At 50.2% G+C, this 15,086-nt stretch overlaps 2 protein-coding genes across 2 annotated transcripts; one reads left to right on the top strand and one right to left on the bottom strand.

Annotated features, from left to right (window-relative positions):
* Positions 1-577: 577 nt before the first annotated feature.
* On the top strand, positions 578-4,528 carry MGST3 (microsomal glutathione S-transferase 3; the record flags this gene model as incomplete). Its single annotated transcript, XM_082003250.1, has 5 exons — positions 578-694; positions 1,864-1,937; positions 2,642-2,699; positions 3,853-3,925; positions 4,289-4,528. 5 exons carry the CDS (start codon positions 578-580, stop codon positions 4,396-4,398), a joined length of 432 nt encoding a protein of 143 aa, XP_081859376.1. The 3' UTR covers positions 4,399-4,528.
* A 927-nt stretch (positions 4,529-5,455) lies between these two features.
* Positions 5,456-12,441, bottom strand: ALDH9A1 (aldehyde dehydrogenase 9 family member A1). Its single transcript, XM_082003134.1, has 10 exons — positions 12,382-12,441; positions 11,140-11,269; positions 10,682-10,816; positions 9,991-10,187; positions 9,010-9,150; positions 8,089-8,277; positions 6,977-7,064; positions 6,456-6,597; positions 5,760-5,872; positions 5,456-5,665 (listed from the first exon to the last, which is right to left on the bottom strand). The coding sequence occupies exons 1-10, from the start codon at positions 12,433-12,435 to the stop codon at positions 5,571-5,573; spliced, it is 1,284 nt and encodes a 427-aa protein (XP_081859260.1). The 5' UTR covers positions 12,436-12,441; the 3' UTR covers positions 5,456-5,570.
* Positions 12,442-15,086: the final 2,645 nt, after the last annotated feature.

Genomic DNA, 15,086 nt, shown 5'->3' with positions numbered 1-15,086 from the left:
TCTTATTCCCAGAGCTTGCCCAGTTTCCCTTTGAGTTTGAAAACTGCCTGCATTCGCAACATCCCTCCTCAGGGAGTTCCACAGGTCTGTTTCCCACTGCATGGCAAAAACACCTCTTTTGGTTTTCTTCGAGTCTGTTTCCTGGCTTTGTTGCTGGCCCTAGCTCTGGTGTTGGAAGTGGCCATGAACAATCAGTTTCCGTCCACCTCTCCAGAGCATCCCTGCAGGCACAGCACTGTGTCCGTGAGGTCGTGGGACTTAGCCAGCCACCGTCAGAGCTGATGGAACCTACTGTTGGCCGTAGTCCTGCTCTGAGCTAGAGGCTGGACTAGGGTCCTCCAGACACTGCCCCCCCCCACCAAGTCACTGATTTTAAGGCTTGCTTGACAGGCAGCAAGAGGCGAAAACTCCCCAACTCACTATTTCTTCCTTCCTTCAGCCAGTCCCCGTGCTGAGAGGTCTCAGCTCCATGCTCAGCAACTCTTCCACACACACATATCTGCACGTAGTGAGCTGCCACTTCTCCAGTCACACCCTGAAATAGTAACAGGCTCTCTTTTTTTCAGACAGCACCAAGATGGCTGTTCTCTCAAAGGAGTATGGCTATGTCATCCTGACGGGGGCTGCCAGCTTTGTCTTGGTCACGCACCTCGCGGTGAAAGTGGCCAAGGCCCGCAAGAAGTACAACGTGGAGGTGAGTGCTCAGGCTGAGGGAACGCAAGGTCGGAGCCAGGCTGTGGGGTATGTTGCGGACAGGCTAGGTGACACCTTGCTTATTTTTGGGTGACCTGCTGACACTTCCTGCCCTACCACATGGATGCAGAAGGGATGGAGCTGCTGTTCTGGCTCTCCAGACTGGAGCAGACAGCACGACAGAGCTTGGGGGTTGGCAGATCAGGCACTTGGCACAGAGCCGAGATGGCTGAAAGTACAAGGCTTTGAGCTCAGAAAGGCTGCTGAGCAAGAAACCGCACCGCCCTTTTCCCTGCGGAGAAGGCCGACGCAGCACTGGGGGCAAAGGGCGGTGGAACAAAAATGACAGGAGGGTTTCTCAGAGAGAGCCCATGAGCGCTGCCGCAAGAAGTCTTTCAAAGTGACCTTCCCTTGGCATCTACTGAGGAGCCCGGGAGCTGGGCAGGGCTGTGGACTGGGTGGGGACGGCCCTGTCCATGAGTCAGGGCGATGGCATGGGGAGGCTGCTGTGCCACTTGGCTCCAAGTGCAAGGACAGCCCCAGGGCGTGTGCTGCAGGCACCCCGAGCACGCTGGGGTCCCCCCAGTCCTGCTGCATGAAGTCGGGATCATAGCAAATGCAGCCGGCACGCACGGTGCGTGGAGCACTGTATCTCAGGCTTGGAGAAGCTGCTGCAGCCAAGCGGCAGCTCCTGCTGCCTGCTCAGCTCTGCAGGGGTGAGGAAGGCAGTGTCCTCCCAGCCTGTTCCCAGGCGATGGGCTGCTGCCAGCTCCCCCGAGGAGACATGGGGACATGTCCTCAGTAGCGCTGTTTTGCTCTCCCCTCCAGACAGATGGGATTTAAACAGGGAGGTCACACAGTGCCTGGGTATCTTCTGTCTGAAGCAGGGCCAGCTCCAGGGTACCATCAAGTTGCTCAGGGAGTTCAGGAACTGGCCTAGGGCAAGTAGCAATTTTAACAAAGCAGCTGTGGGCCGAGGGCCAGGAGGCAGGCACTTAACTTGCCAATGCAAGTCAGTCTAGCAAGCGCTCATGCAGCTCTGGGCTCCCTGGGGAGAGGTGCTGCAAGGGCACGCTCCTCCTTGCTGGAGAATACCAGGCCCCCGAGCCCAGACCACGCTTGCTCATGTTTTGCCGCTGTTTTTTTGTTTTTTTTTTTTTTTTTTGGCAGTATCCAACTATGTACAGCACAGACCCTGAGCACGGGCGTATATTCAACTGCATCCAGCGCGCACACCAGAACACGTGAGTACCATGTATGAATGCATACCTTGAAAATGCACAGGGCTGCGGAGCAGGGCCTACAGCTAGAGCCTTGCTGCTGCCAAGTGCTTGGGTTCAGGCTCAGCACTCGAGGAAAACATGTGACCATGTAGTGCTTAGCAGTAAGGCCATGCTGGCTCCTTACCGTGCTTTAAACCATGAGACGGGGCTGTGAAGCAGCTTCCTCTTCCTTATTTGCCTGGCTGTTTGCCTCTGCGGGTGGATCTTAAGACACTGTAAATCTTATTCCCAGAAGAGCCTGTCTGGGGGCGGGTGCTGATCTGTTGTGCTGCCCACATCTCCCTGGCGAGAGGCCCAAGTCCACCCAGCTACTGTGGACCAGGCTGCAACAGCACACCGGTGGAGCACTGGGAAGAACGAGTCCTCCTGGGTTAGCTGGTAGCAAGCAGTATTTAGCAGTGGCTTAAGGCACAAAACAGAAGGTGCAGGTGGCCTTGGAGAGAGGCATAGATGGGGGGGGTGTCCCTAAAAGTCTGTGCATGCTCAGACTCCCTCTTACCTCCGTCTGCAGCTACAGCATCGAGTGCAGCTCTCCTGAGCACAGAGACTCGCAACATTCAGGCCCAGAGACCGTGGCAGGGGATGCTTGCAGCTTCTGTGTTTCTAGAGTTTCTTCTTTGTAAGCAACTTGAGTACAAACGCAACCTCCTTGCTCTTATTTTCAGATTGGAAGTTTACCCCACCTTCCTGTTCTTTTTAGCCACCGGTGGAATCTACCACCCGGTAAGTGACACTATAGTGCACGTCTGCATGAGTGAACTCTGCTCTTGCTCCCTGACTTGGGGAGCGTGGGAGGCAGGAGGCCAAGCTAGCCCCTCTGGAGGCAGGAGGCTGCTTCACTAGCCACATCATGCTTCACAGCTGTGCCTCTTCTGAAAATCTATTTGTAGGTAGTCTTCTACAGGGGAACCACAAGTATTTAATAAACTCACTACTGCTGCTTCAGCTTTAGATACCTTTCCTTCCCCTAAGGGTGCCTTGTCAGAAAAACCTAAGCATTCACAGCCTCGTTCATGAGCAGGAAGGGTTCCTCCAGCCCTGCCTGGTTCTTCCAAGCCCTGCAGGGTCCTGCTGGGCTTACAGTAGTGCTGCCCAGTGGCAGGAACCCTTTTTGCCCCCATCTAAACACACTTTCATGGGGAGTTTATCTAATAAGAATAGATCGAGAACATCTTCCCACTCACTTCCACCACCAAATGAGGTGCGCAAAGGATCAAAAAAAGCTTGGGTTTTTAACTGAAAGATGTAGACAACTCCTGAGGAGGCAGGCATGTGGGAAGAGGCCAAAATCAGTAGCTCTTTCTTTGCCACCAATACACAAATCAGATCCTTCTTGAATATTCCTTTTCAGAGAGGGAAGCAAGCAGCATAGGCAAATCTGGCAAACTGGAGCTACGTTGCAGCAAGCTCTAAATTAAGGAGCAAGGTGGAAGTCTGTAACACCTGCAAGAGGAAACCCTGTACACCTGCTGGAAGCAGTGGAGTGGGGCTTGGGGCAACAGCTGCCTCCAAGATCCTGGCACTTGGGCTAGCTCACTAAATTGGAGAGTGGTGAAGTGAGACTCAGCAGCTGCTGCCCCTTTGACTTAACCATTTCTTGTTTGGGAAGAGTTGTGCTGCAAAACAACGAGGCTCTGCAGCACATCACATGCTACCTCCCCACAGGCATCATGACAGCAACCCCTCCTATACAAAACTCACCCTAGCACACTGCATCAGTCATCCACTTCCCCCAGGATGACTCCCAGTTGTCCTAGCAAGGTCAGGACCCACGCTGTAGTTGGTGGTTGCTTCTCTGAAGCAGGGCTGCTGTAACATCTAAGCACATGTAAGCGGCAAGTCTCCAAAACCTTTAATGCTTCTGCTTTCTCTCTAGCGGATCGCCACAGGACTTGGCATCACCTGGATCCTTGGGAGACTCCTCTATGCCTATGGCTACTACACAGGAGGTAGGTCTTCACCCTTGCAGCACAGAAGGTGCATGGAAACTCAAGTCTCCTGCAGTGGCTTCAGGGCTCTTTCCTCCAGCTCACGTCAAAGAGGGAACATAAAGCTTCCAGTCAAGGTGTGGAGAAAAGGGTGCAGGTCCACAGGCTGCTAACTCTACAGCATGCTTTTCCTACTGATAGGAAGAGCACTAATCAAATAATAGCACAGACTGAGGGCAGGTACATGGCTCAAGCTGGTGCCTGCTGTTTTACCTTGAGATTTCTCTCTAGTTCCCACTTCCACTGATTTTCAGCATGGGCTAGTCTTTCAGTGATGGGCTTCTGAACTGACAAAACATGTCTTTTTTCCCCCCCCCCCTCCAGAACCAAAAAACCGAAGGAGAGGGGCCATTGGTTCAGCTGCACTCATTGGGCTGGTGGGCACAGGCGTGTGTTCGGCTTGCCAGCACCTCGGCTGGATCTGCCAGGACTAACTGACCATTGTGATGGCCACTTGGGAAACAAAGGGGATTTTTGTTTTATTTTCTTTTAGAACATTTCATTTCATTTCCTTTTCTTTTTTCTTTTCTCCTCATGCAATAAAATGAAGTTATTAATTCTGTATTTTCATTCTAATATTATAAAGGGTTTTCTTGAGACATTTTGCAGAATGCTAGAACAACTCTGGTTTTGTATGACTATAGAAATCTGCCCCGTCAGGCAGAGATGTCCTAGTTTTTACGATTTTGGTGACCAAAAAGCCATCTTGCAACCTGTTTAACCAATACAGCAGCAGCCCTATTTCTGGACCCCTCAATTCATGTCACTCTGCAATAAGATGTTCCAAATTGAGTTAATATTTATTTGATTGCTAAAAAAAGATGTAGGCAAACATTTAAAGTTGTTGTATCATCATGTTTATAAAGAACAGTAGGCCTATAGCAAGGAAGTCAAATAGCTTTTGCTCAAGATAGGCAGTAATCTACCCTCCGTTGGAGCTTGCTACAACTCTGGTTGTGCTCCATAGTCAGCGTGTGGAGATGATTCTTAGGGCCATGCCTGTCCCAGGCACCATCAGCTCACCCTCCCCAAAATATTTTGTCCCACCTCAGAAGTAAGGAATAGATAGAAAAAACAAAGCTTGTGTTTACAAAGGAGCTAGTGGGAATAAAAAATCCTACCCTTAAGGTTTTTATGTAGTCAGAGAATAGACAGAGCCTATAGCTTACAGGGTATCAACGTGTCCAAGAGCTTATATGTGCATTGAGAGGGGTCATTACCTGTTAAGAAGCCAAAACCAAAGTTGACTGAGGGTGGAAAGCAATGGGGTTCAAGGCACAGAGCAGGGGAAGCAGCCTGGGCTGGGCCTCTGCCACTGACAAACCTCTGGTAACACCTACGTAGCTGCATGAGCTGCTGCTGAAAGCCACAGTGCTCCCTCCTACTCCAAGGTTCCTATCTCCCACCAGACAGGACGGAACAGGACCACAGGCTACCCCGTGTGTACATTCCCCCTTGCAGGAGCAGGGTGGCTAAACGCTGCTCCAGCTACGCTCTCACCCAGGCACTTAAAACTTTAGAGCACTTTATTGCTGTGTAAATGATCTACATCTCTGGCTGACAGGCAAGAACTGGCTGATGCTCCCTTGAGCAGGCCCCAGAGCCACTAAAACACAGATTCCACATCACCCATCTCCACGCAGACAGTCTTCAGCTGCGAGTAGTACTCGATGGCTGCCCGCCCGTTTTCTCTGCCAAATCCTGCAGGGACAAGCCAGAAGTGAGAACACAGCTCCAGGCAGTGCCAGCTACCACTTGTACCCCCCGTAACTGGCACACAGGCCAAAGAGCCTACCTGATGCCTTGTATCCTCCGAAAGGTAGTTCCACAGGACTGATATTGTAGTTGTTAATGAAGCACATCCCAGCCTTGAGAGCAGCCACTACCCTGTGAGCCTTCTGGATATCCCTGCAGGAAAAGGGCAATTCAACTGGATCCCTTCCTACTCATTCCCTCCTCCCCTGCCAGCTGACATCCCACTAGAAAAAGACCAGCAGGTCACAGTGTTTTTTGGAGCCTGACCTCCCCTACTCTGTCTCTGCCTGCTCAAAGGATGTAGCACTTATTCCCAAGGGACACTCAAAACTACATTTGATTTGAGACGGCAGGACAAGGACACCAGCAAAGCAGACTGCAGCAAGCAGCCAACAGCCATCTTCAGGTGCTTTCAGCAGTATGGCAGGCTCCTGGTGCACGTCTCCTGGAGATGCAGGAAGGCAGGCAGCAGGCCAAGCACAGGCCTTCAGACGGAGCTGGATGTTACTGTGTAACTGCAGACAGGTGACGCTGGGCCCACCTAACCTCGCAGGAAAAACTAGGGGGAGACGTGCAGTCATGTACAGAATTCCCTTTTGGCAATTCCTTGCTCCAGCTTTTCTGGAAGAGGGTATCCATGCCCGGCACTGCAAGAGGAGCATCAAGGTTCTACAGTAGTTCCCCTTACCTCCTCTCCCTAGACCACTTCCACACCAGCCACGCTGCCCAGTCATACCTGGTGAAGACACCACCTGCCAGGCCAAATTTGGTGTTGTTGGCTCTCTCTACAACCTCCTCCTCTGTGTCAAATGGCAGAATGGACATGACAGGTCCAAAGATCTCTTCCTTCACACATGTCATGTCATCCGTGCAGTTCCCTGGAAGAGTGGCACAGCACATGTGCTTCAGGAGGAGGAGTTAGCAGAACAGCCTGTGCTTTCAGCAACCCACACAGCCTTTGAGACAGCACTCAGCACTGCACAACCCCCCGGCTTGGCTAGCAGATGAGCAAGTCCCATCCCGCATCTCAAGGCAGCAAAGGCACTAACAGCGTGCATCCTGTCAGACCCTCCAACAGCAGAGATTTCTCCGGATGCAGTTCTTGGGTGCCTCAGCTCTCTCTAATACACCCATACCAGTCCTGTCCACGCTGTGGATGTACACAGAGACAGGTTACGCAGAACACAGCTTTCTCTAGACGAAACTTGTCAACATCCATGTAGAAGACTGCAGTGTTGTGAATAGGAAGGATCATACCTAACACACAGGGTCGCATGTAGTAGCCATTCTTCAGCTTTGGGTCATCTGGTACGTACAGGTCCCCACCACACAGCACCTCTGCCCCCTGAAAAAGAGCCAAGCAGAAGGTAGGCAAGCACGTCCAGGGGCATCCTGCCCAGCTGCCACAGCTCTGCTGGATTTACAGTCATATTGGACAAACCGTGCCTGTGCCCTCCCTGGTGTCCCTCCACGTCAGGACTGCTGACAGAGCATCACTGATCAGGATGAAGGGGTGAGACCCATCCTAAAAGTCCAAACAATCCTGGTTTGGGGTCCAAGTGCCACAGCAGCCAGTGTTAGTTGGAGGGAAGCAACTACAACTAGGAGCAGATGCTCAGTTGGCATCACATTAACTTCACATGGTGTGAATTCCGTCAATTAGTGAGTCGATCAGTCTCTTAGCACCCCACCTGGCAAGAAACACCTACCTCCATCAAATGCCCCGCTTTAGAGATGGACATTTCTCCTCTCCTTCCACATCCATCTTCCTGTTTCTAAGTCCTCGTCCAGCCCTCCTGGCTTTCTCACAGTTCCCCTTCTCCAGCCCATCCTCTAATTGGCTACAGCTAGTCATATACCTAGTGCTGACATTCAAAACATCTTTACACTTTACAATAAAACCTGGAGAAAAAACCAAAAAAGCCTGGGTAGATCTTACTGCTCTTACAGAGACTGTTTCCAGCAGCCTGTAAATTTGGTCTTTGATCCTTAGTAAGCCCTTTCTGCAACCAGTGAAACTGGAAACCAAATGAGATCACAGCCAAGCATGCACAGTTTCACCACAACTTACAAAAGAGAAACCGGCCCAAATGTGTATTCCATTTTACACACTGCTATGCTGGGTATCTCACACCCTCCCAAACTTGGCAACATCAGGATATGAAAAGCCACGTGACTTTCAATGCTGACTTAAGAGGTGTGCACTGGGTCACTTTTAATCTAGTGGCCCAAGACACCTATTGAGTAATTCAACCACAACAAAAACACAGCTTAACTGGGAAGGCACAGGGCAGGAAAGCAGCTGCTGGTCTGTTCGTATGACAAGACAGACATTTCAGGGCAGTCCCAAGGCAGCATCACAGTCTCACCTGCTCCTTCGCCTGCTTGATAAAGCCCTGGACACGATCCAGGTGGGGCCGGTTGATGAGGGCTCCCATCCGTGTATCTTCCAGAAGCGGGTCTCCAACTTTAATTTTCTGTGTGCGTTTCACCACCTCCTTTGTGAAGGCATCCAGTATCTTCCTCTCCACAAACACCCGCGTGCCGTTGCAGCATACCTGGGATACAGGACAGGTTGCTCAGAATAAGACACACAGCACTCCACAGTCCTTCCCTGCTTGGGTCCCGATAAAGAGGCTCTCAGAAAAGCCCCTTCACAGCTGCTAAAACAGCTAACATGTCCCTGGGGACAAAGACGACTAGACTACCCTGCTGCTCATGACTGCACTAAAACAGTCCATACTGGACATAGTGGTACTGATGCCACCAGGCGGCAAAAACGCATCAAGTCACCAGCAGGAAAGAACTTGAGCGGCCTTTTCAGTTCCCAGAGATGACCCCTGTAAGCCAATTTGCCAGCAAGATTACACAAAACCTGCAGCAGGTATGGAGATCCCAAATTTGGGATGGACAGAGTCCTCCACAGGGCTGTGGCTCAGTGCACCAGACTGGAACTTGCTGCCCCTCCAGAGGACACCAGCACAGCCTCTTCTGACCTCTGTGTGCCAGACTGGAGCCCAGGATGCAGGAGCAGCTGCTGAGCTGGGTACCAGGTACTAGAGAGGCTCCACTTCTGGGAAGGACAGGGCATTCAGCTAAGGCACACCCTGCACCAGCTTCTGCAATAATGTCCCTTCTGATCACTTGTGACACTGCACAAGGAAACGTGTGGCAATATTGGAGCTTCAAGGCATCCCTCACGAAGCAAGGTCACAGGCTGGCTCTGCTGCCCAATTCTCAAACCATCCCACCACACTGGAGAGGACCACTCCTGCACTATAAACACACACCTCGCCCTGCGTGAGGAAGTTTGCCATGAGGGCTCCATTCACAGCATTCTCCAGGGCACAGTCTGAAAAGATGATAAGGGGGGATTTGCCCCCCAGCTCCAGGGTGACTGGTTTGATCCCTTTAGCTGCCATCTCCATGATCTGAGGGAAACAAGGACAGAGGAGACAAGTGACCCACTGGTAAATGGAAGGCTGGTGGAGGGAAGTAAGAGACATCCAAGAGGAGAGTTCCCTCAGGGCCCTTTACCAACAACAGAAGCAGCATGAAGGGCAAGCTGGGTTTCCTAGATGTGTTTAGCTCAGACTATCCCACTCTCAGAGGGTTTGGGGTTTGTTTTTTTTAAAGGTAAAAGCAACAAAACCTGAAGAGTCATTTGCAGGATGTCTTGTGCTCAGCAGAAACCAAGAGGACAGCTGTAACTACATCTGTGACGCTGCACCCCACAGGCACAAACATGTAAGGAGAGTTCAAGGAGAAACATTTCCCCTCTTAAATCAGAATTTATTTTTTGAAGTATTTTTAGGGACTTACAATTTTTTGAAGAATAAATTGAGAGTGTGAAATTCACAGAAACCAACCTCCTGCTTAAAAACAGTAGGTTGCATACAGTTAAACTGGACTATGACTGCCAGAAATGCTCACACGTTTTCCCAGTACTGCTCTGTTTTATGTACCCTTCTCACACAGATACCCACTTTAGCAGCTCAGATTTCACTGCAGCCAGGGGCTAAACAAGTGAAGATGACCAAGGGGCTCCTCTGAAAAGGACCGAGTGCCCAAGCCCATGCCCAGTAGGCTAACTGGAGCCCCAGTGTAGCCCTGTACATGCAAGCTCCTTGCTCAGACTCAGAAATGCCGACTCACACCCCATCTTTATGATCCTCATGCAAAAAAGCCCTAAGAAGTATCAACATCCACCACACACCAGGAAAGCTGTCAGTACAGACCCCCTGTATCACTGAGTACAAAGGCACCTTTACCTTAATGCCAGTTGGCACACTGCCAGTGAAAGAGATTTTGGCCACATCTGGGTGATGACAGAGGAACTGGCCTGTGGCCACTCCACCCTGCACCACGTTGAAGAGCCCCTTGGGCACACCGGCCTCTGTGAAGATCTCCGCCAACCTCACCACCGAAATGGGGGTGAAGGGAGAGGGCTTGAAGACCATCGCATTGCCTAGGGGAACCCAGACAGAGGCAAAACGGGGTTAAAACCCAAACTGCTTGGGGGGGGGGGGGGAAAAAACAACAAAAAATACCCCACACAATTATTTTGTCTTAAGACATACCAGCAGATCCCCCCAAGAAAGGAGGAAACAGTTTCATCTGAACACTGCAACCAGGGAAAAGGAGTAACTGCACCTTCCTGCTGGGAAGGGCTGGGGAGATGGGGCTGCTGGTCCTGCACTGCAGACACTTCTAGAGACCTTCCTCATCTGGCACAAAGTCAAGCAATCAGCCTTTTTCCTGATGCACTCCTGCCCTCCTAGCATCTGCTGCGTTCCCATTTCCACTTCCTTTCCCTTCCTGCCAGAGTAACAGCCTTAAGGTTCTGATAACCCTTCAATGCCTCCTTCAAGATAATCCTAGACTTTATCCCCCAAATCACTACCCCCCACAGGATCATTTGGCTTCAAAGAGAAGTATGCGTGGGTAGAGTGTCTCCATTACCGCAAGCCAAGGCTGGGGCAGACTTCCAGCAGGCAATCTGGAAAGGGTAGTTCCAGGCTCCAATCCCAACACACACCCCGAGGGGCTCTCTCCGAGTGTACCCAAAGGATCCCCCAGGAAGTTGGATGTGTTCACCTGCAAAGAAAAGAAACAGCCAGAAGGTAGAGAAGAGCAAAATCCCTTCCTATCTTATCAGAGCATCAGGGGCTAGATCTCACTTTGACTGGGAACAGAGACACGCGGCTTTTACCCCAGCAAGCTCACAGAAGGTGCGTAAGTGACCACAGAGCATGGCAGCATTAGGTAGAAATCTCTGAAAACCCTCCCAAGATCTTCGGAAAAAGTAGTAGTCCATTTCAGAGAAATCAGCAGCAAAGATGGTCTTGTGTCATGGAAGTTACCAGGGAACACAAGTGGCAGGACACAGAGTAAATGGCAAACTCCAGTATCATTCTCACCAGCTAGAGATCCTGCCAGTCCTGCATAATACTCCAGGCACTGCCAGGATATGTCAATGTCCACTCTGGCTTCAAAGATAGATTTCCCATTGTTGATGGTTTCCAAGGTGGCAATTTCTTCTCTCTGCTCCTGCGAGAGGCACAGGACAGTGACAACATGTTAGAGAAGCCTGTAGCAGAACTCCACAAGGAAAGAGCTGCTTCTCAAGCATGCAAGTCTCAAACAAGGCTCTGCCATCAGTAAGCCAGGCTCTGCTGTGAGAAACTGTCAAAGGTACAGTCCCAATCGCTATTTATCAATTTCCCAGTGGCAACGGATCATGGGGGAATGTCAAACAGACAGCTGCTAGGGTTCACTGCTAGTCCAGTCTTGCTTAACATCCCTGTTTATCTAAAAGATGAGCAAACTTGAACCAAGAAGCTGGCTGGTAAACAATTATTAGAATTCACAGAACTAAACTGGGAGGAACAGCAAACAGCAAGATCAAAATGGAACCAGAGGACTTGGTGAAGGACAGACAAAGCCACGCAGCTGGGAAGAGTCCTTCAACAGACTGTCTCGAAGGCGGAAATACTATTCTGCTGCAGAAGTCTAGCAGAAGCAGAAGTCTGGCAGAAAGAACACAGTTTTCTCATCACAAATACATACTGGACAAAGAAGTTCTGGTTTCTTACAGATCTGTGCCTCAATGGGGATTTACTTTGATGTCCAAGAACTCGTTATCTCACAAAGCAGTTTATGATAAAGCTAGCTTATTTGTATCCTCTCCCATGTGTATTATCTGGTGTCTAAGATAAAAACCAGCATTGCTACATTTTTTTTATTGCTAAAGCAAGACACACTCCAGTCACATGCCAACAGTGTCGAACAAGCTGAAAATTCAACAATGTGACAGTTGCGCAATTTCAGCTTTGAAATCACATACAGTGAAGCTTAATCTCTGGAGTTGTGAGAAGAAGTATAAGCCCTGCAAGATCTCAACTGGATGCCTTCAGTTTTATGTCTTCTAAAAGAATGAAGCAGAGAAGGTACACAATGGCCTTAAATAAAGTGGTAAGACCTAAGCCCTGCCCCAAGGCAACCTACTGTCTCTTCTGATCAAAGGTGGGTTTTAACTCCTGCATTCCTCCCGGAGCTCTGGATGGCCTGCTGGAAGCCCCCAACAGCCACGTTAACCCACAAGAAAGATCAGACACAGAACCACCCCTCTCCAAATGAGGGGGCGAGCTCCCACAACATACCCGAATAATTCTGGCAGCCTCCAGCAGCACCCTGCTCCGCTCCATGCCAGACATCTGACTCCATATTTTAAAGGCAGCCTTTGCACTCTGCACAGCCAGATCGACCTCCTTCTCCCCCGAGCAGAGCAGCTTGCTTATCACACGACCTGGGTACATTTTAAACAGGAAATAAGTAAGATGGAAATCTCAGAAAAGGGGCACAAAAGAATATGGTTTATCTTTCATCACACCTCAAAGACTTCAGTCTAGCCACCTATATAAGGCTACAGAACTTCATGCCATAGTTCCCACTGATTAGTAATTGGCTATAGAAGAGGTGCTGCAATTCAGTTGTCTGAATTAAAATATCTGCTATTCTCCACAGTCATGTTCTAGTTACTAATTAGCTCCAGTTGTTACAAAATTCCTCCATTTCCCACTGGAGTTTGTTATACTTCTACCACCAGCTTCAGGACTCTGTTACACATTCCTCAGCATAGCTAAACACCCTCTTTCTTGAAGTGATCCTGCTGAAACCTAGGTACCTCCATTCAAAAAAAAAAAAATTTTTAGAAACGTTTAAATTGTGACCTTTGCCAAGATCAGGCACCCCTCGATTTTTTGTTTGACTGAGAGTCTGAGCTGATTTCTGCTAAAAAGTTTGATGGGCCTGCACTGCAGGAGGCAACCAAAACACCACGGCGTTGAGGACGCCTGCACAGGCGGCATCCGATGTGGGCAGCTGGGAGAAGCCGAAGGCACCCGGCTCTTGCCAATAACATGGAGGCAACTCCCTGGTACCGGTCTCAGCGCCGGTTTAACCCCCCCCGACACCCCGGGCAGGCAGCGGGGCGATACCTGTGGCCGGCTCATACACCTCCTCAGCCTGGCCGCCGTCAGCAGGCTGAACGCGGACGCCTGCTCGGTAGTTGAGGGGCTGCTGGACGGTGACGGTACCGGTAACGCTGCTCATGGCAAGGCTGGGAGGGAGGGCGCAGAGTCGGGGAAGGAGGTTCGGCAACCGGGACCGCACCAGCATCGGCTGGGCCGTCGCGGGAGGGGAGAAAGCGGTGGGCTGGGGAAACCCCACGGGAGAAGAGGCTGTATCCCGTGGGGCCAACGCGAAACCCCGCGGGACGCCGCCTCCACCGCGCCCTTTTACCTCAGGGCCGCGGGCCCCGCTCCACCCTGGCGGGCACGCGCATGCGTGGGGCGGAACGCGGGGCCCTGCCCAACTCTCAGGCTCCCCCTAGCGGCTCGGAGGTAGCACGTCCCACCCCGCTCGAGGCTGAAGTTGTAAAAGGGTTTTGGTGAATCGTGAACATTCACGAAGGAGGAGTCGATAGGTACAACCAAAAGCGAAAGCTTTGCAGGAAGGCAAATTTCCCCATATTCCACAGCCATCTACTGCTGAGTTTCCAAAAAAGCTCCTCTAATAGCTGCAGCCAGAGACAGGACCCAAGATAGCACTGAAGTTGTGTAAAGGACAAAAAGAAGCACAAAGGAACAGGTCTAGGGCTGTGCATGATGCTTTATGGAGGGGAGAAGGAGCAACACATGTAAATTACCACCCACTACATCACCACCTGAGAGTAGTTAAGCCTCCTTGAAGATGTGACCAGTTGCACTTGAGATATACATGCAGATTTTTTTTTTTGTTATTCATGAAACAGAACCAAGAACATCCTTTTTTCCTCCCAGCCAGAGTCTTCCTGTTTTTCATTCCATTGTGTAGATTCTAAGAATTCACACCGTTCAGTGGCTGAGGTTAAGAAAGCTGTTCATAATACCAAGTGACAACCCTCAGAGAACTACTGAAACAAATGAGAGCAGAAAGCAACCAGAATATAGTAACAGACAAATAATTTTCGGATACTCCCCTCCAAGTGACAAAGTGCGGTGTAATGCAACACGTGCATTACTAAGGGCAGAGTCTGACAGTAGCAGGGAAGGTTACTGTACTGCACACAACCCTTAATTGCTTCAGATGTTATTTGTTTTAGTTGGATCTAGACAACCATATGCTGCAGAATAAACTACTTCAACAAAGCTGATCCATGCAGGTGACAGGCTGAGGTGGTTCTGGCTTTGCTGGGGGATCAGGCCCCTGAGCTGAAAGAGGCTACTCAAGGGAAACTGGAGTTACACAGCCAGGGCTGTTCCCTGTGGAAATTTGTAGCTACACCAGACATAGCAGGAAGTCAAAAACAGAGCCTTGAGCACCAGGCAGCATCAGTATACACTAGATTCTTTCCTTTACCTGCCAAATACTTAGTTTTGTGAGGCAGAGCATTGAATAGAGGTCCCACACTCATGATTTATTTTTAAATAATCCTATGAAAGTGCCCCATGCTTATTAATGGGAATTAATCCAACATTTACTATTTAATGTGGTATCTTACATGCTCCACACTGCCATAAGGTGTTTCAGATTTATCCCCTTGCCCTGCATCTAGTCAAAAACTCCCAGTAAGAGGTACCACATTATAAACCTCTGGTCACAGATGCAAGAAATCAATACCCCCATGGGTACTGCCTGCTTCAGGAAAACTGCCAGCCTAACTTCAGAGTGGCAGCAAGATTTATTCACCCCTTTTAAATAAGGTGAGTGGGCTCCAGCCAACAAGACTGAAGCAGAGAATTATTTGGCAAAGGAGAAGATAGAGTAGAGAGCTTCCTGGCCTAAGAAGGAAGCCTTTTAAGATGCATACTGATCATCAGGCTGT

Source organism: Phaethon aethereus (assembly GCF_964289735.1).
Source record: "Phaethon aethereus genome assembly, chromosome: 8".
NCBI classification, from domain to species: domain Eukaryota; kingdom Metazoa; phylum Chordata; class Aves; order Phaethontiformes; family Phaethontidae; genus Phaethon; species Phaethon aethereus.
This window is presented reverse-complemented; position numbering and strand designations above follow the sequence as displayed.